This window comes from Carcharhinus amblyrhynchos, chromosome 26 (genome assembly GCF_965287045.1).
Source record: "Carcharhinus amblyrhynchos chromosome 26, sCarAmb.v2.hapA, whole genome shotgun sequence".
NCBI classification, from domain to species: domain Eukaryota; kingdom Metazoa; phylum Chordata; class Chondrichthyes; order Carcharhiniformes; family Carcharhinidae; genus Carcharhinus; species Carcharhinus amblyrhynchos.
The window spans coordinates 22,033,194-22,059,783 of record NC_137349.1 but is presented as its reverse complement, the minus strand read 5'-3'; the positions used below and the strand labels follow the sequence as shown (position 1 = coordinate 22,059,783).

Here is a 26,590-nt window from a genome sequence, read left to right as displayed (position 1 = left end):
GCACCCAGTAACTTGTGGAATGCCCCTCCATGGCAAGGGCCCTCCTCACCCACCCCTTATTGGGGACGGTGGTCTTGTCCATGGTTTTTGCTTTAGGGCCTGATGCGGTTCCATTGGTGGCCATTGTGCCTCTTGGCACTGCTGGAACTGAAGAACTGCCAGCCATCTGATTGGCCAACCGTTCTTGAAGGCAGATTCTCAACCTTTAAAGATGTGGAAACCACAGTAACTGGAGATGAGCTGCCTGATTGACAAGCTGATAGGAATCCCAAAATGGCTGTGGTGGGATTTGCCACTACCTTTCTGGCCGGTGGATGGGCCACTGTTACAGTCATTAAATTCAGCCCTGTATGTACATATTAGGTTACTTCAATGTAATTCTATGGATAGCTAAAGAAAATTACTATCCTAAGTTAGTCAAGAAATAATTTTGATTGTCTAGTGGTAGCCCCACTTGTGGAGCATGATCCAGCATTGTAACCTGGATTTTCTGACCCTTTCTGTGTGTGTGCCTGATCACTGAATTATTGAGTGTTTATTGCAGCAACTTAATGGACAATTTTATTAGAATAAAATGTTTTTCTTCTTTTTCAGTTAAGAAAGCAAAGCTTGATGGACCGCAAGGTAAGTGTTATTTTTCCTAATTCTTCTGGGGAATTGTTAATGAATGCCATCTTTACTGCAGTGCAGATCTCAAGATTTTAAAGATATTTCAACAATAGAACATAATTGTGGCTTAACAAATGTGGGATAGTGTGGGAATGACAGTAATGCTAGCATTAGATTCTCTCATCTCTAAAATTTTCCAGTTCATTGTCAACAAATAGAATCACTGGGGTACCTTATGTATGTTAAAGATACAGTTCACTGAAACAATTGGATTGGAGAAATTGGTTGTGTATACCAAATATAAATAGTACCCTGAGATTAATGACAAAAACTACTGCTGCCATTTTGCATATAAATCATATGACTAGCACAGGATATGGCACTGGGTTTTTTTTCTATAAATGCTGTTTCTGCATATGATGACCCACAAAGGTATAGTTCTGAATTTGTTGAAAAGTATTGGTACCATTATATACATAGTTTTTTTTTGTTTACTTGATTCCAATCCAATCAAGTCAAATTAAAGCCAATTCAGAGTCCCAACAAGTTGGGACATTCCCGATCCAAGCTGACAAGACAGGGCTCTCACCTCCTGTCTTGGGCTTGATCTACATGATCCAAGCTGATTGGAGTAGGTGTAGCTCCTCCTCCAAGGCTTGATCTAATTTGCACCTTGGCCAAAAGGCTGAGATGCCGCTTGAAAAAATTGCTTCAACCGTTATATAAATAGTGATTCTTCTTAACCAACATGATCAGCTACATATGAAATTATCTATGGGACCACAACCATGCCTAATTCCATATCCATGATGTGCTTTCTGTTGTGTATTGGAGAATGACGCAAGGGAGCATTGTGGATTTACAACACAGAGCTTTATTTACAAGTATGTGTTATCGTACATGGCTGTGCTTCTCTGCCTGTTTCCCCATGCTAGAGACTTATGATGTCATTTCTGGTGAATATGCAAATACATTGATTTAGCAGAGCTCAGTAAGCCAATAAGAAACAACACAAATATATAACATTTCTTTTCCTCTTAAACATCCCCAACAAGTTCAATATGAACAATAACCAGCAAGTCTGATGGCCTGGAGGTCATCGCTCTCCAAATGGCTGATGGCAAACCTCTGGCATTTTCTTCACATTGGTGGTCACCTCTGACATTTTCATTTTTGCACGTACGCCATCAGTAGTGGGTTTAACCACATTTTCATAGAAGCTAGAGACTACTTCTGTGACTGAACAGTACCTAAGATGTTGCTTTCCTCAGTGGTGTCTCCTGGGTGTCTGTTGGTGTCAGGTTTGTGGGAAGATTTAGGTCAGGCCTTTGTGTGGCTGAATCTGGATTCTCAGCAGGTTCTGATTTCAGTGGATTTGTTCTCCCAGCCAACAGCTGGTTTCCATGACTCCTCCAGACAATTTCATATCTGGTCTGGGCAGCATAAGAGCCAGTATAAGAGCAAGTATTGTAATAGAAACCCATTTCTCTACTTAAGAGCCAAAACCCCTTTGTCCTTGGTAGAAAACTATATACTTTGTTTTGCTGCCGTTCCTCTTGTCCTTGCTGTTGCTGCTGTACGATCTCTTTAGTTTTCTGGGATTTCAACCGATTGACTGCTGATTGTAGTTCTCTCTTCGTCATTAGTAATGCAGAAGAGACCTTGGTTGTGGAGTGTGTGCTATTCCAATTTGTTAAGACATCTGATCAGTGAACCTTGTTCTCTGGTTGCTCTCAAGATATGTTTCGTGATTTGGATGAAACATTCTGCTACTCTATTAGTAGCAGAACAAATACATTGAATAGCATTCCCTTGTAAGTGGCTTTCAAATTCTTGCATGACAAATTGAGATCACTTGCCAGTTGTTCAGGGAATCTCCTAGGCTCTTGATAGTCTTTTCCGATTATGTAGATTTTGTCACAGCGACTCTGGCCACATAATGGGAGTATTGAACATTACGAAGACCATATGAACTGCAAAATTCACATGTGCTTGTTGCCAAGCCTCTTCAGGCTATTCTAATGAAAACAGCAGTGCTAAGCCTGACAGCTTTCTTACCTTTCCGCACAAAGAATATGTTAGCTTTCCACATCCAATCCAGGCCAACAGAAATAACTTCTTGGTATTTCCTTCATGATTATGATTTCACGATGGCCGTTGTGTAGCTCCTCTAACACCCGCTTTCTCAATGATGGCAGAACGGTCACGCTGATCCCCACAGAAGACATCCTGATTACACTGACAGCTCCAATCTCCTGGAGTAGTAGGTTTTCAGGTTAGGTGTTAGTTCTAAGGTCTTTCCTCATAAAACCAGAGCCATCACTTCTGAGAGTACAGGATTGCTCCGATTGTGTTTTCTCACTTGCCTGGAAGTGACAGTTGTTTTGTCTATTTGTTCAAAGTAGAAGATATTTCTGCTTGAAAAGTTTGGCAAATTACCTGGCAGTGGTAATCTTGAAAGTCCATCTACATTATGTCTACATAAATGACTTGGAAGAGGGCGTAGGTGGTGTGATCAGCAAGTTTGCTGATGACACCAAGATGGCAGGGTTGGCGGGTACGGAACTGGATTGTCAGGTGATACAACAGGATATAGATAGGTTGGTGCAGTGGGCAGATAGGTGGCAGATGGCATTTAATCCTGACAAATGCGAGGTGATGCATTTTGGACGGAATAATGCAGAGAGGAGCTATGTGATAAAAGGTAGGCCGATTAGGAGTATAGACGTACAGAGGGACCTGGGAGTGCAGGTTCACAAATCCATGAAGGTTGCGTCACAAGTGGAGAACGTTGTTAGGAAGGCTTATGGGATGTTAGCCTTTATAGGAAGGGGCTTAGAGTATAAAAGCTGCCGTCTAATGCTTCAGTTATACAGAACGTTGGTTAGACAGCATTTGGAGTACTGCGTCCAGTTCTGGTCACCTTACTACCGGAAGGACGTGGAGTCTCTGGAAAGGGTGCAGAGGAGGTTTACCAGGATGTTGCCTGGCATGGGGGGACTGGGTTATGAGGAGAGATTGAAGAGACTGGGGCTATTCTCCTTGGAAAGACGGAGATTGAGAGGGGACATGATAGAGGTATATAAGATACTGAAGGGAATAGATAGAGTTAATAGTGAGAGACTGCTCCCTAGACTGGGTACGAACACGAGAGGTCATCACTTAAGGGTGAGGGGGGGGGGGGAGGTATAATTTGGAGGTGAGAAGAAGGTTCTTTACGCAGAGAGTTGTGGGGGTCTGGAATGCGCTACCGAGTAGGGTGGTGGAGGCAGGAACGTTGGACTCGTTTAAGATGCAGTTAGATAGGCACATGAGTGAAACGAGAATGGAGGGATATGGTAGGGGCTATTAAATAGGGTTAAACCTCGGGAGACACCGGAAGGGCAGGCTGTATGATTAATATTTTTTGTCTTTATTCCACAGGTGGAGGTCCACCTCGTGTCAAGCGAGGGGCATGCACACGGCGGGTCGTGCGTGGGCTGCCCTTGGAAGTTCAGGAGTGGCCTAGTACTTCATGTCGGTGTGTGTGCTTGATCCTGGACCGGTAGACGGGCGCCGCAACAGCTCAGTGACTAGCACTGCTAGCTGTGCAGATACATGGATTTGGGCCTGTGTCTGTGGGAGTTTGCGCATTCTCCCTGTGGTTGCGTGGGTTTCCTCCGGGCGCTCCGGTTTCCTCCCACACCCCAAAGATGTGCTCTTAGGCTAATCGGTTTCTACCAAATTGACACTATTTCTTCCCTGAATCTGACTGAGTAGGGTCCCATTCGTAGACATGCAGGGTAGAATAGGTGTAGGGTGATGCGGCGGCGCGGGCTCGTTGGGCCGAAGGGCCTGTTTCCCGTGCTGGGTTGTTCTTTGTTCTTTTATTACAATGCAGACTTGATTGTCAATACTTAATGATATAAGTACATGCAGCCAAAAGTAATGCCTATTTTTGCATTCTACTTGCTGCTAGTGATGGAATTCCCATGTGTGGTCCAAGTTTCTACTTTTGGCCTAAAAGCATATGATACAGATCGTGCTTTCAAGCTTCACTTTCTCCTTTTAGTCTCAGTTTAAGTGTCATCTTTCATGCTCCCTAATTCTCCATCAAAAGCAACTGTGTGATTCTTTAAAATTTTTGTGAGGCCTGATTCTCCATTGCTTATGTTGGCTTTGGCTGAGTTCAGTTGAAGCTTCTCCTGCCCTGTATGATCTGGATAGTTGCCCTTTACTACATATAGAGACAAATTTGCTGTTTGCTGATTTAAGTCACACAGCTACTTCGATGGGGCGCTTCAGTGGAACCACTTTGTCTGTGCATGTCTTTAGTACTATCCTTGACAGCTTCAAGGAAACTGCCTATTTCCCATGCTAGACACTTAATATCATAAGTGTGCAACTTAAAATTTTCAGCAATTTTGTATTTGTTTCACTTCGTAAACAATCTCTTGGCACCAGCGAGATTGCTGTCCCAATATCAATTTCCATCCATTCAGCAGTAGAGTGACCCAGTATCAGTGTGTAGCACCAGAAATGGCTAGCACATTCCGTTATAATTCCTCCTTAGACTGAGTGTCACTATTCTTGACCTTTTTGTATAGCATGAACATTTCTCCTTTTGTTTAAATGCTATCCTGGTTTGTTCTGTTTCTTGTTTTTACTTAGAACTTGTTTATTCTTCCAGCAGGCGCACTGTCCTTTTTTCTCATGGCTTCAACATAACATGTCTTTACACCAGCATATGGGGAGGTCATGGCTGAGTGGTATTGTTGCTAGACTATTAATCAAGAAACTCAGCTAATGTTCTGGGGACCCAGGTTGGAATCTCGCCATGGCAGGTGATGGATATTGAATACAATAATAAAAATCTGGAATTAAGATCCTAATTATCATGAAACCACCGTCAATTGTTTAAAAAACCCCGTCTGGTTCACTAATGTCCTTTAGTGAAGGAAATCTGCTGTCCTTACCTTGTCTGACCTACTTGTGACTCCAGACCAACAACCAGCAGCAATGTGATTGACTCTCAACTGCCCTCTGAAATGGCCTAGCAAGCCACTCAGTTCATGGGCCACTAGGGATCGCCAATAAATACTGGCCAGCCAGCAATGCCCATGTCCCGCTAATGAATTAAAAAAAAAAATCAGCTGCAGAATGCTCTAGTTTTGCAGACCAGTGACATGTATGAATTTTGGTTGTTGAATGTCGATTCAGCTGCCATTTTGTTTATTTGAGTACACAAATTCAATTGCTCAGCTTGCTTCGCAGCCAGTTCCGTTGAAACAGCATTTTCAGAGAAAGCTTATTTTCAGTGAGCAAAATGTTTCTCTGTTGCCGCGCTGCACAGTCCACAAACAAATCTGTCCCAAATAGTGTCATTCAGCTGATTCCCAAACACACAATATTCTGCAACTCTTTAAGCATAGCCACAAATTGTGCAATTGACTTCTGCTCAAATCTAAAGTGCTCTGCAATCACCGAGGGTTTTGGTGAAAAATGTGCTTGCAAAATATCTATGATCTGCTTATGCATTTTAGTGCCTTTCTTCTTGGGTTGCACTAATGTATGGAGAAGATCAAACATTTTTTCTCCATCGTGCTCAGGAAAGTGTGTAACTTAATATCTTCAGCTATATTGTTTGCCTGTACAAAACAGTCAGTGTTCAGCCTAGGAGCTCCATTGCTTCACATTATCATTAAAGGGTCCCATGAGGCTGAAAACTCGTGCCATTTTCTACTAATGGAGGTTTCACACATATACACTTCATAACACATTTCCAGCAGCACCTTGATTTTTCTTTCACATGTGGCAACTACCTGTGCATCAGCCTCTTATTTACACCTAGTGTGTAACTGCTGCAGCGTAACTCACGTCCACCTAGCCTGACAGATTTGGAGCACGTGCAAAAACTTCTTTTCTAACTTTTCTGTTCCTAACTTTTTCCTCCATAAATCTATCTTCCCAGGTGGCTAGTAAATGCTGTTTGTTGTCCTCACTGCCACTTTTTATGTTGTATATCGTAGAGTGACTCTAGGGAACACCAAGGTTTAAAACACCAGAGTTTTATTTACATGTACGTGTTCTCCTGCATAGCTCTGTCTCTGTCTTTGTCTCTGCCTGTTGCTCACACTAGGGATTTATGATGTATATCAGGTGAATATATGAATACATTCAAGCTCAATAAGCCAATAAGAATCAATACAAATATGCAACCCTTACCATAAGAGATTATAAAACCATAACACTTTTCAGCACGTGGATGGATCATTTGCCCATTTGTGTCTACACTGGTTTTGTTTGCGAGAAAGCTTAAATTGTACTGCTTGTATTTATATTTAGAAAAGCATTTTCAATGAAGGAACATCTGGACAGCAAAACAAATAATATATGGTGCGAGATTCAGGGCACAAAATAGATTTTTAGAAGTCAGAGAAGTGGAACAACTAATAGATTTACAAGGAGAATCCCAGAAGACTGGGAAAAGATATCATTCTTTAATTGAGCAGACAGCTTGGAAAGTGAAATACTGAGCCGGGAGTAAGGTGAAAACCATTGGTTAGTCAACATATTCACTCAGTACAAATTAAAGGAAAAGAACTGTGAACAGTGTAAATTTGAATTGCTGCAGAGAGATCTGAACAGTACCAGAAATACACATCAGGTCTATTGTCATCTATAGAGAAAAAAGTCAAGTTAATACCCTAGAGATAGATTACTTGTGCTTAGATGCAAAGACTATACAGTGATTGGGATTGAAACTAATATAAAAATATACAAAGGCTGATAAATGAAATTGAAGTACTGGTCAGCCAGTGTAGAATAGGATAACAAATCGAGTAATGAGTTACGCCCACCAGTGAGGAAGGAGACCGTTTGGCTCGTCGAGTCTGCACTGACTACAATGCCACCCATGCCCTATTCCTGTAACCCCACATATATATCTTACTTATCCGCCTGACACCAGGGTCAATTTAGCATGGCCAAACAATCTAACTCGCACATCACTGGACTGTGGGAGGAAACTGGAGCACCCAGAGGAAAGCCACGCAGACACTGGGAGAATATGCAAACTTCACACACAGTCACCCAAGCTGGGAATTGAACCTGGGTCTGTGGAGCTGTGAGGCAGCAGTGCTAACCACTGTGGCACTGTGCCGCCCATACATCTGTTCCTCCTTTAACTGACCAACCTGTTTTCTGAATTTCCTTCGACTGTTAACATTGAATTTCCTTCAACTGTTAGCGCTGTTATAATTTTTTTGGGTCCTTCAAGCAGTCCACTTCATTTTCTTTCTCTCGGTTTCAAATGATTTATCTAACTATGCCTGGTTACCATGTACGTAAAAGTATGTTGCAGGTGAACCTGATCATTAATTTAGGAACATAGGAAAAAATCTCAAGAACTTGTATTAGATTTTGTAAATGTTAATATAGTTCGTTGATGGTGGTTTCGGTAATATTATCAAGGGCACTTGTATGACTTATTTTTATTCATTCATGGGATCTGGGTATTACTGTCAGGCACTTATATTTGCACATCTTTCTACAAATATAAGCTTTGCAAAGAGTTATAGTGTGGAGTTTAAACCGAGACTGTAAAACAGACTTGATTTGGATACTCGGTACTCTCTTTAGCTGTCTGCACTGCCTGAGACTGACTTTGAAGCTGATCTGAATAGAAAACATGTTGTTGGAATCACCAGTGAGAACGTGGACTTGATTTGGTTCCCATATTATTTTGATATGTTTATGTCAGGTAATTATTAAATAAAAATGGGCAATTATGTCATTTTCCAGACCAAATTTAAGCTTTGCATCCAGCAAATCTTTGACCTGATCTGATTTAAATAGGCATTCTAGTCTGGATTGAAGCACATCCTTAGTTCTCAATTGATATTTAAAGTGCATGAAATTTTAGCCTTTCAAAATTTTGTTTAAGGAAAATGATGCCACAAAAAACTTAAATTGAATAAAGTAAATATCCCACAACAAGTTCTATTTATATAGTACCTTTAACATGGTATGGCATCTCGAACTGTTTCACGGGAGCATAATCAAACAAAAGTTGTCACTCAAGTCAAAGGACGGGTGACTAAAAGCTTGGTTAATGAGATAAATTTTAAAGGAGGATAGTGTAATTTAGGAGGGAGTTCCAGAGCACAGTCTTAATTATATAGAAATTGAATATTAATAGTGTTCAAGGGTGGGCATTAACTGGGAATTTACTTGTGCTCTTAAGTATAGGGAAAAGGAAAAGAAGGTTTGTAGTTCTGTAGCATTTCTTATTTCCACTGGACTTCTCAAAAAGTGTCTAATGAAGTACTTTTGAAGTGCAGCCACTGTTGTAAAGTAGAACACGCAACAGCAGATTTAAGCACAGCAAGTTCCCACAAACAGCAATATGATAATGAGCAAATAATTTGTTTCTGTGATATTGAGTCAAGGATAAATATTGGTCAGGATAATGTGAGTAATTCTCCTCTAGACTGAAACTATGCTTGTTGGGTTAGGAGCAGTATATTTGTAATATGTACTCTGTAAATAAAAGTTTAGACAATAGCCTATAAAGAATAGGCTGCAGTTCAATCCTTCACTACCTGGCTTTCTGGATGGGAACTTTTAGGGCCTAGATGACTGAAGGCAAAACATAGCTGTTCACAATAGGCGAGGTAGCGACTGCCCACAATTCAGCCTGTGCTTCCCAAGCTCAAAACATAGGACCCAATTTTACCATTGTGTTGCCCCATTTTCAGGTGTTAAAACTTGGTAAAGTCGGGCGTGATTTCTGCTTTGCCAAGCTGCGATCGGAGCTGCGCCTGAAACGGGCGTGACATCAATTTAAAAGCATTTACGTGCATTTAAATTGACTTAATGGGCTGGATGCCCAATCTTACCTGTATTTCCCCCTTTACCATTGCATTCATCCATCCAGACTCGGCGCAGAACAGACATGCTCGGCAGAGATCTGTTTCGGGCACTCCAGCTTCTGAAGATTTACATTCAGAGCTTCCAGCGGCTCCTTGACTCAGATTGGTGGTGGAGGGGAGGGAGGAAGGCTAGATTATTCTCTGGTGGAAGAGGGGGTGGGGGGCAGATCACTCTCTGGTGGGGTGGGGGGGTGAGGAGAAAGAGGCCAGATCACACTCAGTTTGGGGGGCAAGGGGGAAGAGGCCAGATCACTCTGGGGGGCAAGGAGGAAGAGGCCAGATCACTCTGTTTGGGGGCAAGGAGGAAGAGGCCAGATCACTCTGTTTGGGGGGCTGGAGGGGAGAGGCCAGATCATTTTCTGTGGGGGAGGTAGGAGGGAGGGCCTGATCTTTCTCTGGTGAGTGGGGGGTGTCCGCTGCCACTCTGTAGTTGATGGGGGTGGGGGGAGATGGTCATGAGCAGTCTGGGTAATGAGGCGGTAGGTAAGAGGGACAGTTATGTTGTGGGGGTGCAGCGATATCTGTGGGGGCCATCACCGCCAAGCCTCTTTATCTGCTTTTTGCAGCCTGGGAGTGACGTGACAGGGGAACGTTTTAAAATTTTTTTTCACTGTGCATGCAGCGTTTTGGGCGCAATAAGCCCCACTCGTAATGCAATCCAGATTCTCTTTTTTTCAGGCTAAGTGCATATGGGGGCATATGACAACAGGTTTCCAAGTTGGATCTGAATTGCGTGCAGATTCAGCACTTAGAATCAAAATGGTAAAATCGCCCCTATAGTGTCCAAAATTGGATGTGAATCTGTGATTGGACAATATTTGCTAATGAATCCTGAGCTTGCTAAGAATTATGCTGACAGTGAGTTTGAGATTATCAGCTGGGTTTGCAATGTGGCTCACTTGTGCATGCTCGAAGCTAAGTATATTGATATATACGGCCAGTTATTTGCAGATAGAAAGACACATTGCACCTGTTTCAACTAAACAAAATAGGTGACTGCCATTCTCTAATTCATTTCCCAGGACAATGGCTTGATCTTTCAGAATCAACCTGCCTGGTTTCTTTCCACAGATGCTGTCAGACTTGCTGAGATTTTCCAATATTTCCTGTTTTTGTTTCAGATTCCAGCATCTGCAGTAATTTACTTTTATATACAGAAAATGATCTGGCCTCTCCCCTCCAGCCCCCCAAACAGAGTGACCTGGCCTCTTCCTCCTTGTCCCCCAAACAGAGTGATCTGGCCTCTTCCTCCTTGCCCCCAAACAGAGTGATCTGGCCTCTTCCTCCTTGCCCCCAAACAGAGTGATCTGGCCTCTTCCCCCTTGCCCCCCAAACTGAGAGTGATCTGGAGTAAGGGGAAATACGAAGAAGTCAGGAAGTTACTTGGACAAATAAACTGGAAGGAGGCGTTCTTAGGGAAAAGTACCGAAGGAAGGTGGTGGATATTCAAGGAATGTTTGTCTGGAGCTCTGCATGACAACGTTCCGATGAGACAAGGGGGTTTTGGTAGGTCGTGGGAACTGTGGTGCACGAAGGCTGTGGTGAACCTAGTCAGGAGGAAAAGGAAGGTGTACAAAAGGTTCAGGGAACTAGGAGATGTTAAGGATCTTGAGGAGTATAAGGATTGTAGAAAGGAGCTTAAAAGGGAAATTAGGAGAGCCAGAAGGGGTCATGAGAAGACCTTGGCAGGTAAGATTAAGGAGAATCCCAAGGCCTTCTATAAATATGTGAAAAGTAAAAGGATGAGAAGAGAAGGGATAGGACCTATAAAAGGTCTATGGAGACAGGAGAGGTTCCGGAAGATTGGAGGATTGCGGATGTAGTTCCTATTTTCAAGAAAGGGAACAGAGATAGCCCGGAAAATTACCGACCGGTGAGTCTGACCTCAGTGGTTGGTAAGCTGATGGAGAGGCTTCTGAGGGACAAGATTTACGAGCATTTGGAGAGGTTTGACATGATCAGAAATAGTCAGCATGGTTTTGTCAAGGGCAGGTCGTGCCTTACGAGCCTAGTTGAGTTCTTCGAAAATGTGACTGAACACATTGACGAAGGAAGTGCAGTGGACGTGGTATACATGGACTTCAGCAAGGCGTTTGATAAGGTCCCCCATGCAAGACTTCTTGAGAAGGTGAGAGGGCATGGGATCCAAGGGGCTTTGGCCTCGTGGATCCAGAGCTGGCTTGCCTGCAGAAGGCAGAGAGTGGTTGTGGATGAGTCTTTTTCGGCATGGAGGTCAGTCACCAGTGGAGTGCCCCAGGGATCTGTTCTAGGACCCTTGCTGTTTGTCATTTTCATAAATGACCTAGATGAGGAAGTGGAGGGATGGGTAAGTAAGTTCGCTGATGACACGAAGGTCGGTGGTGTTGTGGATGGTGTGGAAGGATGTCAGAAGTTGCAGCAGGACATAAATAGGATGCAGGACTGGGCGGAGAAGTGGCAGATGGACTTCAACGCGGATAAATGTGTAGTCGTCCATTTTGGCAGGACCAATGGGCTGAACGAGTACACTATCAAGGGCAGGAGTCTTAGTAGTGTTGAAGAGCAGAAGGATCTTGGGGTCCGGGTCCCCAGGACTCTTAAATCGGCCTCGCAGGTGGAGGATGTGGTCAAGAAGGCGTATGGTGTACTGGCCTTCATTAATCGAGGGATTGAGTTTAGGAATCGGGAGGTAATGCTGCAACTTTATAAGACCCTTGTCAGGCCTCATTTGGAGCACTGTGCGCAGTTCTGGTCGCCTCACTATAGGAAAGACGTAGAAGCTATTGAAAGGGTACAGAGGAGATTTACAAGGATGCTGCCTGGACTGGGAGGCATGCCTTATGAAGTTAGGTTGAGTGGGCTGGGACTCTTTTTTCCCTGGAGAGACGAAGGTTGAGAGGCGACCTGATAGAAGTTTATAAAATGTTGAGAGGAATAGATAGGGTGGATTCTCAGAGACTATTTCCCCGGGTTGAAATGGTCGCTACGAGAGGACACAGATTTAAGGTGTGGGGAGGCAAGTACAGAAGTGATGTTAGGGGTAAGTTTTTCACTCAGAGGGTGGTGAGTGAATGGAATTGGCTGCCGTCAGTGGTGGTGGAGGCGAACTCGCTGGGGTCTTTTAAAAGACTTCTGGATGAGTATATGGGATTTAATGGGATTGGGAGTTATAGATAGGTCTATGGATTGGTAGGTGTTGACGTGATTGGCGCAACTCGTGGGCTGAAGGGCCTGTTTGTGCTGTAGTGTTCTATGTTCTATGTTCTATACCTGGTTTGTTATTCCCTTTACATTCAGTATTCTTGCAGTTGTCTTACTTGTTGAGTGCAAGATGAAAAGCTTCAAAAACATGCCTTTTTTCAGCAATACTGAAGTTCTATATTACCCAATGATTATTAATAATTGACTAATTAATTGAAAGTATCATCAGTTGTTGCTAATCCCCTCCCAGATTGCCTGAATCCACTACAGTTTGCTTATCACTGCAACAGATTCACAGCAGATGCCATCTCCCTGGCCCTGCACTCAACCCTGGAACACCTAGATAACAAAGACACCTATGTCAGACTTCTATTTATCCACTACTGCTCAGTCTTCAACACCACTATCCCTACGAAACTTATCTCCAACTCCATGGCCTGCAGCTTGGCTCCTCCCTCTGCAACTGGGTCCTGAACTTCCTAACCCACAGACCATAATCAGTAAGGATAGGCAACAATAGCCCCTCCACGGTCATCCTCAACACTGGTGCCCCACAAGGCTGTGTCCTCAGCTCCTTACTATACTCCTTCTATACCTATGACTGTGTGGCCAAATTCTCCATCAACTCAATTTTCAAGCTTGCTGATGTCACCACCGTAGTGGGTTGGATCTCAAACAACAACGAGATAGAGAATCTGATGAACTGGTGCGACGGCAGTGATCTCTCCCTCAATGTCAACAAAATGAAGGAGAGAGTCATCGACTTCAGGAAGCGTAGTGGAGGACATGCCCCTGTCTACATCAATGGGGACGAAGTAGAAATGGTCGAGAACTTCAAGGTTTTAGGTGTCCCAATCAACAACAACCTGTCCTGCTCCTCCCATGCCAACACTATAGTTAAGAAAGCCCACCAATGCCTCTACTTTCTCAGAAGACTAAGGAAATTTGACGTGTCCATTACAGGTCTCTCACCATCTTTTATTGATGCCGCCATAGAAAACATTCTTTTTGGCTGTATCACAGCTTGATATGATCCTGCTTTGTCCAAGACCGCAAGAAAACCACAAAGGTTGTGAACGAAGACCAGTCTCCCACCCATTGACACTGTCTACACTTCCCGCAGCCTTGGAAAAGTAGTCAGTATAATTAAGGACCCCACGTATCCCAGACATACTCTTTTCCACCACCTTCCATCGGGAAAAAGATGCGAAAGCCTGAGGATACATATCAACTGACTCAAGAATAGCTTCTTCCCTGCTGCCATCAGACTTTTGAATGGACCTACATCACATTAAGTTGATTTTTCTCTACACCTTAGCTATGACTGTAACACTACATTTTGCACCCTCCCTTTTCCTTCTCTGTTGCTTTTCCTGTGTAGTGCAAGAAACAATACTTTTCGCTATATACTAATATATGTAACATAATAAATTAAATCAAAAATCTGCTGCCCTTACCTAGTTTGGCCTTAATCTGACTCCAGACCCATTACAATGTGGTTAACTCTCAGTGCCCTCTGAAATGGGATGACAGGCTAATCAGTTCGAGGAGAGTTGCAGATGGACAATAAATGCTGGCCTTGTCAACGATGTCCATGTTCCATGAAAAAGTGCAAAATCTCTGTAATAGTTGGCCATACACCAATAGACAAACTGATGGTGCTGAATAAGAAATTACAGTTTTATTAAGTTAAAGGTGCCTGTAACTATATGGCACCTTTAACATAATAAAACATCTCAAGGTACTTCATAGAGATATTATAAAACAAAATATGACACCAAGCTACAACAGGAGAGAACAGAGAGAAGCTTGGTATTAGGGTAGGTTTTGAGGAGTGTTTTAAAGGAGAGAAGCAAGGAAAAGAGCCATGTAAGGAGATAATTCCAGAGTAAAGGGCATAGACAGCTGGAGACTGCCATTCCGGTGGTGGAATAATTCAAAATCAGGGATGCTCAGGAGGCCAGAATTGGATAATAAATTCTTGATGATATGCCTTCGCTATCTGAGGCTTGTAGTACTGGAGGAGTTTACAGACAAAGGTGTGGAGTGAGGCCATGGAGGTATTTGAAAATGAAGTCGAGAATTTTAAAATCAAGACATTGCTTGACCCAGAGCTAATGTATATCAGCAAGCACAGGGATAACAGTGAATGGAACTTTGTGCAAATTAAGACATGGCAGCAGAGTTTTGGATGATATCAAGTTTACGGAAGCTAAAATGTAGGACATCAACCAGGCAACAGCGGATTTGCAGTTCACGGGGCCCTGCGCTCACCTTGATTTCTGACCCGCACATCACTCCTGATCCTGCCCACCGTTGCCCCACAAAACGCAAACATGGAAGCCACAAAAATACACAACCTGATGACTGCTCTTTAACTTGTAAAAACATGCTTGCGTGAATAATTGCTGAATTGAAACCCAAGCTTACCTCTTGTCAGAATGATGATACAGATGGTCAATAATCAGTCTTGAAGCGAGCAAACATGGAACTTGCTAATCAGCAACAAGAAGCAAAAATCAGCCAATGGCATCACTGCTGCACAAGCTTGTGCAGGATAGAAAATGCCAGTCCAGTGCAGCAGCAAGTACTCCAATCAACAAGGTGCATAAGCTGCCATTCGGTATATTTCAGAGTTTCAATCAGTTTCAAAATAAAAATTGACTCCCTGATTTACTTTCACAAAATAAATAGAAACATACACACAAAATAGAAGCAGGAGTAGGCCATTTGGCTCTTTGAGCCTGCCCCGCCATTCGATATGATCACAGCTGATCATCAAATTCAATACCCTGATCCTGCTTTCCCCCATATCCCTTGATCCTTTTAGCTACCAGAGCAATATCAAATTCTTTCTTGAAATCACACAAGATTTTGGCCTCTGTGAATTCCACAGATTCACCACTCTCTGGGTGAAGAAACTTTTCCTCACCTCAGTCTTAAAAGGCTTATTCTTTAACCTCAAACTATGACCCCTAGTTCTGGACACCCCCACCATTGGGAACATTCTTTCAGAAAGCTATATAATTCTAACAGGATTAGGCAGGGTACATTCAATGAGCTCTCCTCTCAATTTTCTAAACTCCAATGAATATAATCTAACCAATTTAGTCTCTCATATGACAGTATTGCCTTCCCATGAATTAGCCTTGTAAACCTTTGCTGCACTTCTTGTATAGCAAGAACATCGTTCCTCCGATAAGGACATTAAAACTGCACACAGTACTCCAGATGCGGCCTCGCCAATGCCCTATACAATGACATTAAAATATCTCTATCACTATACTCAAGTCGAGGAGTTGTTGCCCTAAATTCATGTGAGTGGAGTGCCCAGTAAGTCTAAGTCCAAGTCCAACATCAGTAGCTTTGTCTGGCAGGATACCATTCTTTGTCCCTGAGGCTTCCTGAAGGCCAGTCTTGAGTGATGGTTAGAATTGCCAGCATGAGACCTGATGCAACTATTATATGAGCCCTGCAATGGTCCATCTTGAAAAACAGAATTTAAGTGAGAGAATGTGGAAGATGGACAGATCTTAAAGATGTTTTTACTTCACCCCTTGTTAGCATGACAATTTAAATAGCTTTTTTGTAGACTTTTTCTCTTAAAAAAAATCATCGATTACATCATCATAGGCAAAATTTTGTAAAGACATATTTTTGATCATCAATACTGTTGAACTTTTCAAATTTTCCTGACTAATCAAACTTCGCTAATGATTTTGAATTTTTTTCAAAACAGAGAAAGAATATTTGCCAGAAGCATCTGTGACAGGTATTGTTAAAAATACTTTCAGAATGATTTCCAGGTTGCCTGCAAACAATCATGTACGAATCTGTATCATTCAGCTGGTTATCTTGCAGCGCAGAGCTTATCCTTATTAATGAAATGAATGAATTTTTCATTTCATTTTCAAAAAAGATTTGCATCTATATCCTTCCAGTAGAATTTACTTAATTTCTTACTGCAGTGGCTTTTAGCATTTTCATCCAAACTTCTGTCAAAAAAACACAAAATAAATCAGCGGTTTCTTCAGAGATTCACTTCTACTCGGCAGTTGCACCATTATTGTGTCATTGACAGTCTCAATGATGAACTTCTGTTTCCCTTTAAAGTGATCTCATTGTCCCTGGTTTCATCAAAAAATAACTTCCTGTGACTTATAGGCTTCTCATCATCAGAGGGATCTATATTTTTTGTTAATATTACTGCTGCTACTTCCACCAAGCTTCCTTGACAAAATTTTTAACTAAGGTGCAACTTTCAATAAAGCTGTATCACCATTTTGCAGCAATTCGTTGATGGCATTAATTCTTTGAAGTAAATGGTTCCACAGAAGAGTAAAAACAGCAATTTTGTACTTTTCAAACTTCTCTGCTAAGGATTTTGTTTCAGCTTTCACATGTGTTTTTTCTGAACATGATGCAGTCTTCTTAAATAAGGTTTCCTTAATTTTGAAAGCCAAAACAGCATTTGCATGAGTGGATCACCTGGTATGATATATTCATTTGACTATTGTATGTTTTCTATTTGCCCGCTACAAGTGTGATTGCAACATATTCCATTGATGCGTAGAAGCTGCAAAATCAACAGTCAAAAAATATGCTGCTCCCTCATAGGATTCAGCTGCTGCATTGCAGATTAAATTCAAGGAGTGACTGGGACATGAGATGAATAATGCTCAGGGACTTGCATTGTTCAGTCTTGTTTGTAGACCTGGATATCTTCCTGCCATATTTGTGGCATTATCAAAGTTCTGCCCATGACAACTTTTGACATCCAAACATAAATTTGCAATGATTTCCAAAACAGCTGTCTCCAGACACTGGAAAAAAAAGTTTTAAAGTTTATTTATTAGTCACAAGTATGCTTACATTCACATTGTGATGAAATTAGTGTGTTTGCAGCTGGACAAAACAAAGAAATTGCTCCACATCTTCACCATTGCTGGTCATATATCTTAAAATTAACATTATTTGGTCCACATGATTCATAGCTGGTGTTAAATCAACTAGTATGGAACAGTATTTTGCACCTTTTACTTCATTAGTGAATTGGTTTCTGAGATGCTCAGCCATTATAGTGAGGGAATCATCATAGGTTTAATGCATTAAAAAACTGATTGTCCCTGAGCCACAATATTGATAATTTTTCAAATGCTCTGAGAACCTTATAAAATTCAGGCTTAAAAATTATGTCTTTGATTTGACAATGATGACTCATCATGTCCTCTTAAAGGAAGTACCAAAGAAGACAGCAGTTTGACAGTGGCAACAACATCTCAGCACTTTCTTCCAATAGAACATTGCTTTGAACTGAGCTATAATGCAGAATCAATTTTTCCAGATAATTTGCATCTTTGAACAAATGCACACATAGCTTTAATATGAGCTTTGGAAGTTTCATGATCAGCAATCTCTCTTTCCAATATTTCTGCAGTTAGAGTACCCATCAACAAATGTTTATTTCCCTCTACTAGAGTCGGGGAATAATTTGCAAATATAGCAGTAAACTGCTTTGGAGGTTTCAGAAAAAAATCAACCAAATTCTAATTTCTGACATCCTGTTTCTCTTCACCCTCAGAAAATGGGACTTATGAAGACTAACTTACTTTCAGCCTCCAACCTCAAACACCTCACCTCAAATTTTTCATGTTACCTATATTTTCTGCTTTATTCAGTACATATTATTTTATCTACCTAGTGGAATAGGTTTTGGCCACAAGGCAACATCTTCAGGATAGGTTTCTTCCTTCACTTCAACAGAAGAATCAGTAATACCTTGTAGTTGCATTGTGATTTTGTCCTTTGGCTTTGAAAATTAACTTTGCAGATATCTCCAGCAAATGGCAAGTCCAAGTCATCACAACCTCACTGGCACATCTATTGCTGATAGCTAGCATGGGTTTGGGTTAGTTGTAGCCCTGTGCCTAGGCCCGGTGTTCCATTGTACATCTGACTCTGAAACCAGAGTGGACCAGATAGTCAAAGTCTAGAGATAATGAGGGCATGAAGGTTGGATTTCAGAGCATGTGAGCTGAGGCAGGATGAAGTCAGGCAATGTTTTGAAGTGGAAGTAGGTAAGTCTTAGTGATGGTGCTGATGTGTGGTTGGCAGCACATTTTGGGCTGTGAAAAGTTTTGGTTTAGTCACAGTTGCCAGGCAGAGAGATAGAGTTGGTAGTTAGGAGCAGCATTTGGAGCAGGGCCCAAAGATAATGTTTTTAGTCTTTCCAATATTTAATTAATTGTTGACATTGATATTTAACTATGTATAAATAGCCCGATATCATAAATGCACCATCAAAATTGTCATGCTTTATAAATATTATTTCCTGAAATACATCCAAGTTATTAATATGATGTGATTTGTAAGCATTAAGTTCACAGTTCACAGTATCAGAATGCTGTACATTCTGCACTTAACTTGTCAAATTCAACTACTGACTGATGAGAGGAATTAAATAACCTGTGTCGGTTACCTCAATTGGCTAAAGTGTGGTGCAGAATGATGCCAACATTGCAGATTCAATCTATGGAAAAATACACCAATGTCCCTTTGTTCCACAGAACTTCCTGGTGTCCTACCATTCATGGAGTACTTTCTTATCACCTCACACTTTTTGGGGTTATATTCCATCTGCCCATTTGACCATTCTGCCTATATCTTCTTGTAGTCTAAGGCATTCCACCTCACTGTTAACCGCCCTTCCAATCTATGTCACCAGCAAACTTACTAATCCTATCCTCCCACACAGTCATCAATATCATTTATATAAATGATGAATAATAGGGGGGCCCAACACAGATCCCTGGTATGCCACTGGACACTGGCTTCCAGTCACTAAAACAGCCTTCTGCCATCATCCATTTTCTCCTACAACTGAGCCAATTTCAAATCCATTTTATCAAATTATCCTGTATCAAATATGAATTTACCTTGTTTACAAATCTCCCATGTGGGACCTTGTCAAATGCTTTGCTGAAATCCATATTAACTACATCAACTGCACTATCCTCATTCACACACCTAGTCACCTCAATAATTCAATCAAATTTGTTAGGCGTGATCTCCCTCTTATAGAACCATGCTGACTAAAAGATCTCAAAGTGGAAGGGCTTGTTAATAGGTTAGTAGAAAATGAATATGGGACACTTGCCTTTATCAATTGAGGCATAGATTACAAAAGCAGGGAAGTCATGTTGGAGTTGTATAGAACTTTGGTGAGGCCACAGCTAGAGTACTGTGTGCAGTTCTGGTCGCCAAATTATTGGAAGGATGTGATTACATTGGAAGGAGTGTAGAAGAGATTCATCAGGATGCTGCCTGGGACAGAACATTTAAGTTATGAAGAGATTTTCATTAGAGCAGAGAAGACTGAGGGGCAATATGATTGAGGTGTACAAAATTGAGGGGTATGGACAGAATAGATAAGGAGCAGTTCTTCTTAGTTGAAGGGTCAGGCACGAGGAGCCATATGTTCAAGGTAAGGGGCGGGAGGTTTTGGGGGGATAGGAGGAAAAACTTTTTTATCCAGAGAGTGGTGACAGTCTGGAATATGCTGCCTGGGAGGGTGGTAGGGGCGGGTTGCCTCACGTCCTTTAAAAAAATATCTGGATGAACACTTGGCACTTCATAACATTCAGGGCTATGGGACAAGTGCTGGCAGATGGGATTAGATGGGAGTTCAAGTGTTTATAGTGTGTTGGTGCAGACTTGATGGGCCGAAGGGCCTCTTCTGTGCTGTATGATTTTATGATTCTAATCTCTTTACTGTCTGTGATAGTTCATGGATGCTTGCCTCTTTGCCTTGCCTCATGCTTGATGTGGAGCAGTGCCCCTTAAGCTTTATAACTAGTTATCTTTCTTTAATCGAGAGATATGCCTTTGGTCCTTCAGGGACCACCCCTAATAACTATTACCAATGCAGTGTTTTAGCTATCATTGTTGATTAAAATGTTATTAGGCAGAGATACTCCTTCCTTGACCGTGCAGAATGTTTACCGTTGTATCTGTTGACTCCACACTGTAATTTCTACTAGTATTAGCTTTGTCCAAGGTTCATATCAGCTCTATTTGATGCTTCATCAACAATTCTCCCAATCGTACCACCTAAAGCAGCAGAAAGTGCATGGGAACACTATCACTTGCAAATTCTCTGCTAGGTCACTCACCAAACTTCCTTTTGATATGTAAACATTCCTTCAGTTTTGCTATGTAGAGTTCCAGAAATTTGCCAATCATAACGCAGCATAACACAAGAAACACTAGCAATAGTGGACTGTACAGTCCCTCGAGCCTACCCCACTGTTCTTTATTGTCATGGCTGATTTTCAGCCTTAACTCCATTTTTCTGGTTGCCCCCAAATCTTTTGAGCCCCTGAGAAATCATAACTCTACCTGTCTCATCCTTGAATATATTCATGATGGAGCATCCATAACATTCGGGGGTAAATAGTTCCACAGACTTACAACTTTCTCAATGAAGAAATGTTTCCTCATCTTCATTTTAAACATTTGACCCATCCTGAGACTGTTTCCTCTATGTTCTATATTCCCCAGAGTCAGACAGTTTCTTTGTCTATCCTATCAACCTCCTTCTGAATCATGTATGTTTCAATGAGTTCATCTCTAATTCCTCTATACTCCAGAGGAATGTGGGTGTATTTTCACCATATGAATTGCAGAAGTTCAAGAGCGTGGCTTCCCATCACTTCAGTATCTATGGATGGGCAATAAATGTAGGCTTTGCCAGAAACATTCACAACTTAAAAATTAAAAATACTGTGGGGGGTGGAGGGGGTGGAATTCTTCGGCCTCCTAGCCATGTGTTTCTTGGCAATGGGAGGTGGTGCGCTGTTTGCTGATGGCGGGATTCCTTGGTCCTGCTGTTATCAATGGGATTTCCCACTGATGTCATCCCATGCTGCCACAAAACCTGTGGGTGGGGATGTGCTGCCAGAGGGACCGGAAATTCCCGCCAGCATGAATGGCTGGAGAACACTCCCCCCCGCCCCATGTCTTTGGATGCAAATTGGCTTTTTTGGGGATGGGTTTTCTATTATTCCCTCTGCTGTTGCCTTTAAACATTTGTCTGCAAAAAGTGTTAACATTTATGCATAGGAAGATATATTGGGTACTATTTTACTTTGCAGAAGCAACAAAGCATGTGCCTAACTCAGTTCATTTTCATTGTTCTGCAGAATGCTTAGCACATTACAATGATGTGTGAATTATAGTCAACAGATTAACACTTCATTCAACTCACACATTTGCAAGTATAAGCTGTAAACGTCACCAAACCTGGCTTCTGTCTAAAGCTGCACTAGTCTAAAACTAATGGTCCAGATTTTGTGGTTGTAATGACAGCAAAACTGTCATTATCTTGTGAAAGTGACAACAACTTCTGGCATTAATAAATGCGTAGTTAGGCACGGAAATCCAAAAATGCTGTCAGTGATTCCCTGCTGCTCCAGAGGAAATGTTGTTGAAGTTCTGGTATGTGGAGATGCTGGTGTTGGACTGGGGTAAACACAGTAAGAAATCTCACAACACCAGGTTAAAGTTCAACAGGTTTATTTGGTAGCAAACTCCACTAGTTAGTATGTAGAGAAAAATCAACTTAATACAAGGTAAGTCCGTTCAAAAGTCTGACAGCAGCAGGGAAGAAGCTGTTCTTGAGTCAGTTGGTACATGACCTCAGACTTTTGTATATTTTTCCTGATGGAAGAAGTTGGAAGAGTGAATATCTGGGGTGTGTGGGGTCCTTAATTATAGAACATAGAAAAACTACAGTGAAAACAGGCCCTTCGGCCCACAAGTTGCGCTGACGATATCCATACCTACTAGGCTTACATATAATCCTCAATTCTATTAAGTCCCATGTATTCATCCAGAAGTCTCTTGAAAGGCCCTATCGAATTTGCCTCCATCACCACCAATGGCAGCCGATTCCACTCACCCACGACCCTCTGAGTGAAAAACTTACCCCTGATATCTCCTCTGTACCTACTCCCCAGCACCTTAAACCTGTGTCCTCTCATAGCAACCATTCCAGCCCTTGGAAAAAGCCTCTGAGAATCCACCCGGTTTATACCTCTCAACATCTTATACACTTCTGTCAGGTCACCTCTCATCCTTCATCTCTCTAAGGAGAAAAGACCGAGCTCCCTCAACCTATCCTCACAAGGCATGCCACCCAATCCAGGCAACATCCATCTCCTCTGCACCTTTTCAATAACTTGCACATCCTTCCTGTAGTGAGGCAACCAGAACTGAGTACAGTATTCCAAGAGAGGTTTGACTCGGGTCTTATAAAGCTGCAACATTATCTCCCTACTCCTAAACTCAATCCCTCAATTGATGAAGGCCAGAACACCATATACCTTCTTAACCACATCCTGTACCTGTGAGGCCAATTTAAGAGCCCTATGGATCCGGACCCCAAGGTCCCTCTGATCCTCTACACTGCTAAAAGTCTTACCCTTGATATTATATTCCTTCGTTCCATTTAACCTGTCAAAATGGACCACTACACATTTATCCAGGTTAAAGTCCATCTGCCACCTCTCCGCCCAGCCTTGCATCCTATTTATGTCACACTGCAACCTCTGACATCCCTCCAAACTATCTACAACACCACCAACCTTCGTGTCGTCAGCAAACTTACCAACCCATCCCTCCATTTCCACATCCAGGTTATTTATGAAAATTACAATCAGCAAGGGTCTCAGAACAGATCCTTGGGACACTCCACTGGTGACCGACCTCCATGCAGAAAAAGACCCATCTACAACCACACTCTGCCTTCTGCAGGCAAACCAGTTCTGGATCCACAAGGCAACGTCCCCTTGGATCCCATGCCCCCTCACTTTCTCAGGAAGTCTGGCATGGGGGACCTTATCGAACGCCTTGCTGAAGTCCATATAAATCACATCTACCGCTCTTCCTTCGTCAATGTACTTAGTCACATTTTCAAAGAACTCAACCAGGCTCGTAAGGCACGATCTGCCTTTGGCAAAGCCATGCTGACTACTATTGAGCATACTAAACTTCTCTAAATGTTCATAAATTCTGTCCCTTAGAATTTTCTCCATCAACTTACCAACTACTGAGGTTAGACTCACCGGTCGGTAATTTCCTGCACTATCCCTATTCCATTTCTTGAATATAGGAACCACATTTGCAATCCTCCAATTCTCCAGAGCCTCTCCCGTCTCCACCGATGACACAAAGATCATTGCCAGAAGTTCTGCAATCTCTTCCCTGGCCTCCCACAGTAACCTGGGGTACATCCCATCTGGTCCCAGCGATTTATTTATCTTGATGCTATTCAAAACTTCCAACACATCCTCTTTCTTAGTGTCCACCTACTCAATCTTTTCAGTCCACTGCAAACCTGCAGTACAACCACCTAGATCTTTTTCAACCGTGAATACCGAGGTAAAGTATTCATTAAGCACCTCTGCTATTTCTACCGGTTCTGTACAAACTTTCCCACCTTCACATTTTATTGTTCCTATTCCTTCACATTCTTTTTACTCTTCACATATTTGTAGAACGCCTGAGGGTTCTCCTTAACCTTACCTGCCAAGGCCTTCTCATGACCCCTTCTGGGTCTCCTAATTTCCTTCTTAAGTTCCTTCCTATAAGCTGTATACTCCTCTAGATCCCTAACATCTAGCTCTCTGAACCTCTCCCAATGATCCAAGAATCTGAATCCCTGTCCCCTGCTCCAGTCCCTCAGCCACTCATTCATCCTCCACCTCATTCCATTCCTGCTCTCACTTTCCAATGGCACAGGCAGCAATCCCAAGATTACTACCTTTGTGTTCCTTCTTCTCAACCGTCTACCTAATTGTCTATATTCTCTTTTCATGACCCCTTCCCTCTTCCTACCTATGTCAGCTGTACCAATATGTACCACTACCTCTGGCTCCTCTCCCTCCCACCTCCCTCTGGGACATGACCAGAAACATCCCGGATCCCGCACCAGGGAGGAAAACCACCATTCGAGACTCCCGTCTGCCTCCGCAAAATTATGCTGACTGCTTTTCCAAGGCAGCGGGAAATATAGACAGTCAATGGATGGGAGGCTGGTTTGCATGATGGGTTGGGCTACATTCAAGATCTTTTGTAGTTCTTGTGGTCTTGGGCAGAGCAGGAACCATATCAAGCTATGATACAACCAGGAAGAATGCTTTCTACGGTGCATCTGTAAAAGTTGGTGAGAATCATAGCTGACATGCCAAATTTCCTTAGTCTTCTGAGAAAGTAGAGGCATTGATAGGCTTTCTTTACTGTAGTGTCGGCATGGGGGGACTAGGTCAGGTTGTAGGTGATCTGGACACCTTAAAACTTGAAGCCCTCGACCCTTTCTACTTCGTCCTTGTTCAAGACTGCCCAAGACCACAAGAACTACAAAAGATCGTGAATGTAGCCTAATCCATCACGCAAACCAACTCCTGTCCATTGATTCTGTCTATACTTCCCACTGCCTCAGAAAAGCAGTCAGCGTAATTAAGGACCCCACACACCCCAGACATTTTCTCTTCCATCTTCTCCCATCGGGAAGAAGATTCAAAAGTCTGGGGTCAAGTACCAGTTGACTCAAGAACAGCTTCTTCCCTGCTGCCGTCAGACTTTTGAATGGACTTACCTTGTATTAAGTTGATCTTTCTCGATACCCTAGCTACTGGTGTTTGCTACCAAATAAAGCTGTTGGACTTTAACCTGGTGTTGTGAGACTTCTTATGAAGTTCTGGCGGACAGCATTCATTGGCCAACATAGTGGCACACAGGGACCTGGGTTCGAAGAGAGAAAAATGCATTTTCCAAGTGGCTGAAGTAACCTATTTAGGCTACTGAGTAGATGGCAAAGGGTTACATCCAGTAGAAGATAAGAAAGCATCAACCCCTAGAAATACACAGAGTTGAAATCGTTCTTGGGACTAATCAACTACTGTGGAATGTTTTTCCCCAAACTTGGCTTCCATGCCAAAATACCAGAGCTGGTCCTGGGAAGCTCCAAAGGCAGAGGCTTTTTCTAAGGTTAAATGTCAGCTGCTGCCAGTTAACCTATTAGCCCATTTTGTCCCTAAGACAGAACTTGTATTGATTTGTGATGCTTCCCTATATGGGGTTGGTGTAGTTCTGTCACATCGCTGGAAAGATGGGACAGAAAAGCCCACCGTGTATGCCTCCAAGACTTTTGGATGTGGAGCAATGGTATTCTCAGATTGAAAAGAGTTAGCTGTTGAATTTGGTGTGAAAAAGTTCCATCAACCCCAGCCTTTCCAGTCTGCTGCACCTTACTGTTAAATCATGTCTGATTGGCACTTCAACTTAACTTCTTGTTTTTGCTCCATGTCCCTCGATAACACCTTTCAGCCTACACAATAAGGTATAGAACGGGTGCAAAGTTCTTGGATCAAAATTGCTTGCTTAATAAACTATCAGGAACTTTGGAGCAGAATTCATAGTCATAAATCATGTAATTGATAGCTGTGAGCCCAGGAGACATATGGCAATGGGAGGCACTTGGCAATGCGAGTGGAAGGAAGAGGCAGTTGGCAGCAGCAGCAGGAGACATTCTGCTATGGTGGTGAAAGGTAGTCAGTATTGAGAGTGGGCTGTAAATCTTTCATTAAAAGCAAGAAGCTGTACTATACCCTACCCAAATGAGGTAAGAGCCAGAACAGCATATGCAGGTGTTCTGAGTCATTTTAACTCCTTGTTGCTCTGCTACTAATGTGCCTTATGTTTTAAAACTGCTGATCAGAAGCAGTTTAGAAGCAGTAATTTGGGCTTGATTTTAACCCTGTAATTTGTTTTAACTCGGTAATTTGTTTTGAGTGAATTAAGATCAGACCCAAGAAATCTTTAACGTGTAA

The 26,590-nt window shown here is 42.3% G+C and overlaps 1 protein-coding gene across 1 annotated transcript in view; it reads left to right on the top strand.

The window, feature by feature from the left end:
• LOC145358503 (protein unc-13 homolog A-like) overlaps positions 1 to 26,590 on the top strand; it is a 367,395-nt gene that overhangs the window by 73,164 nt on the left and 267,641 nt on the right. Inside the window, exon 2 of the mRNA XM_080212618.1 lies at positions 595 to 624. Within this exon, the coding sequence (XP_080068744.1) occupies positions 595 to 624 (30 nt within the window). The remainder of the gene's footprint in view (positions 1 to 594; positions 625 to 26,590) is intronic.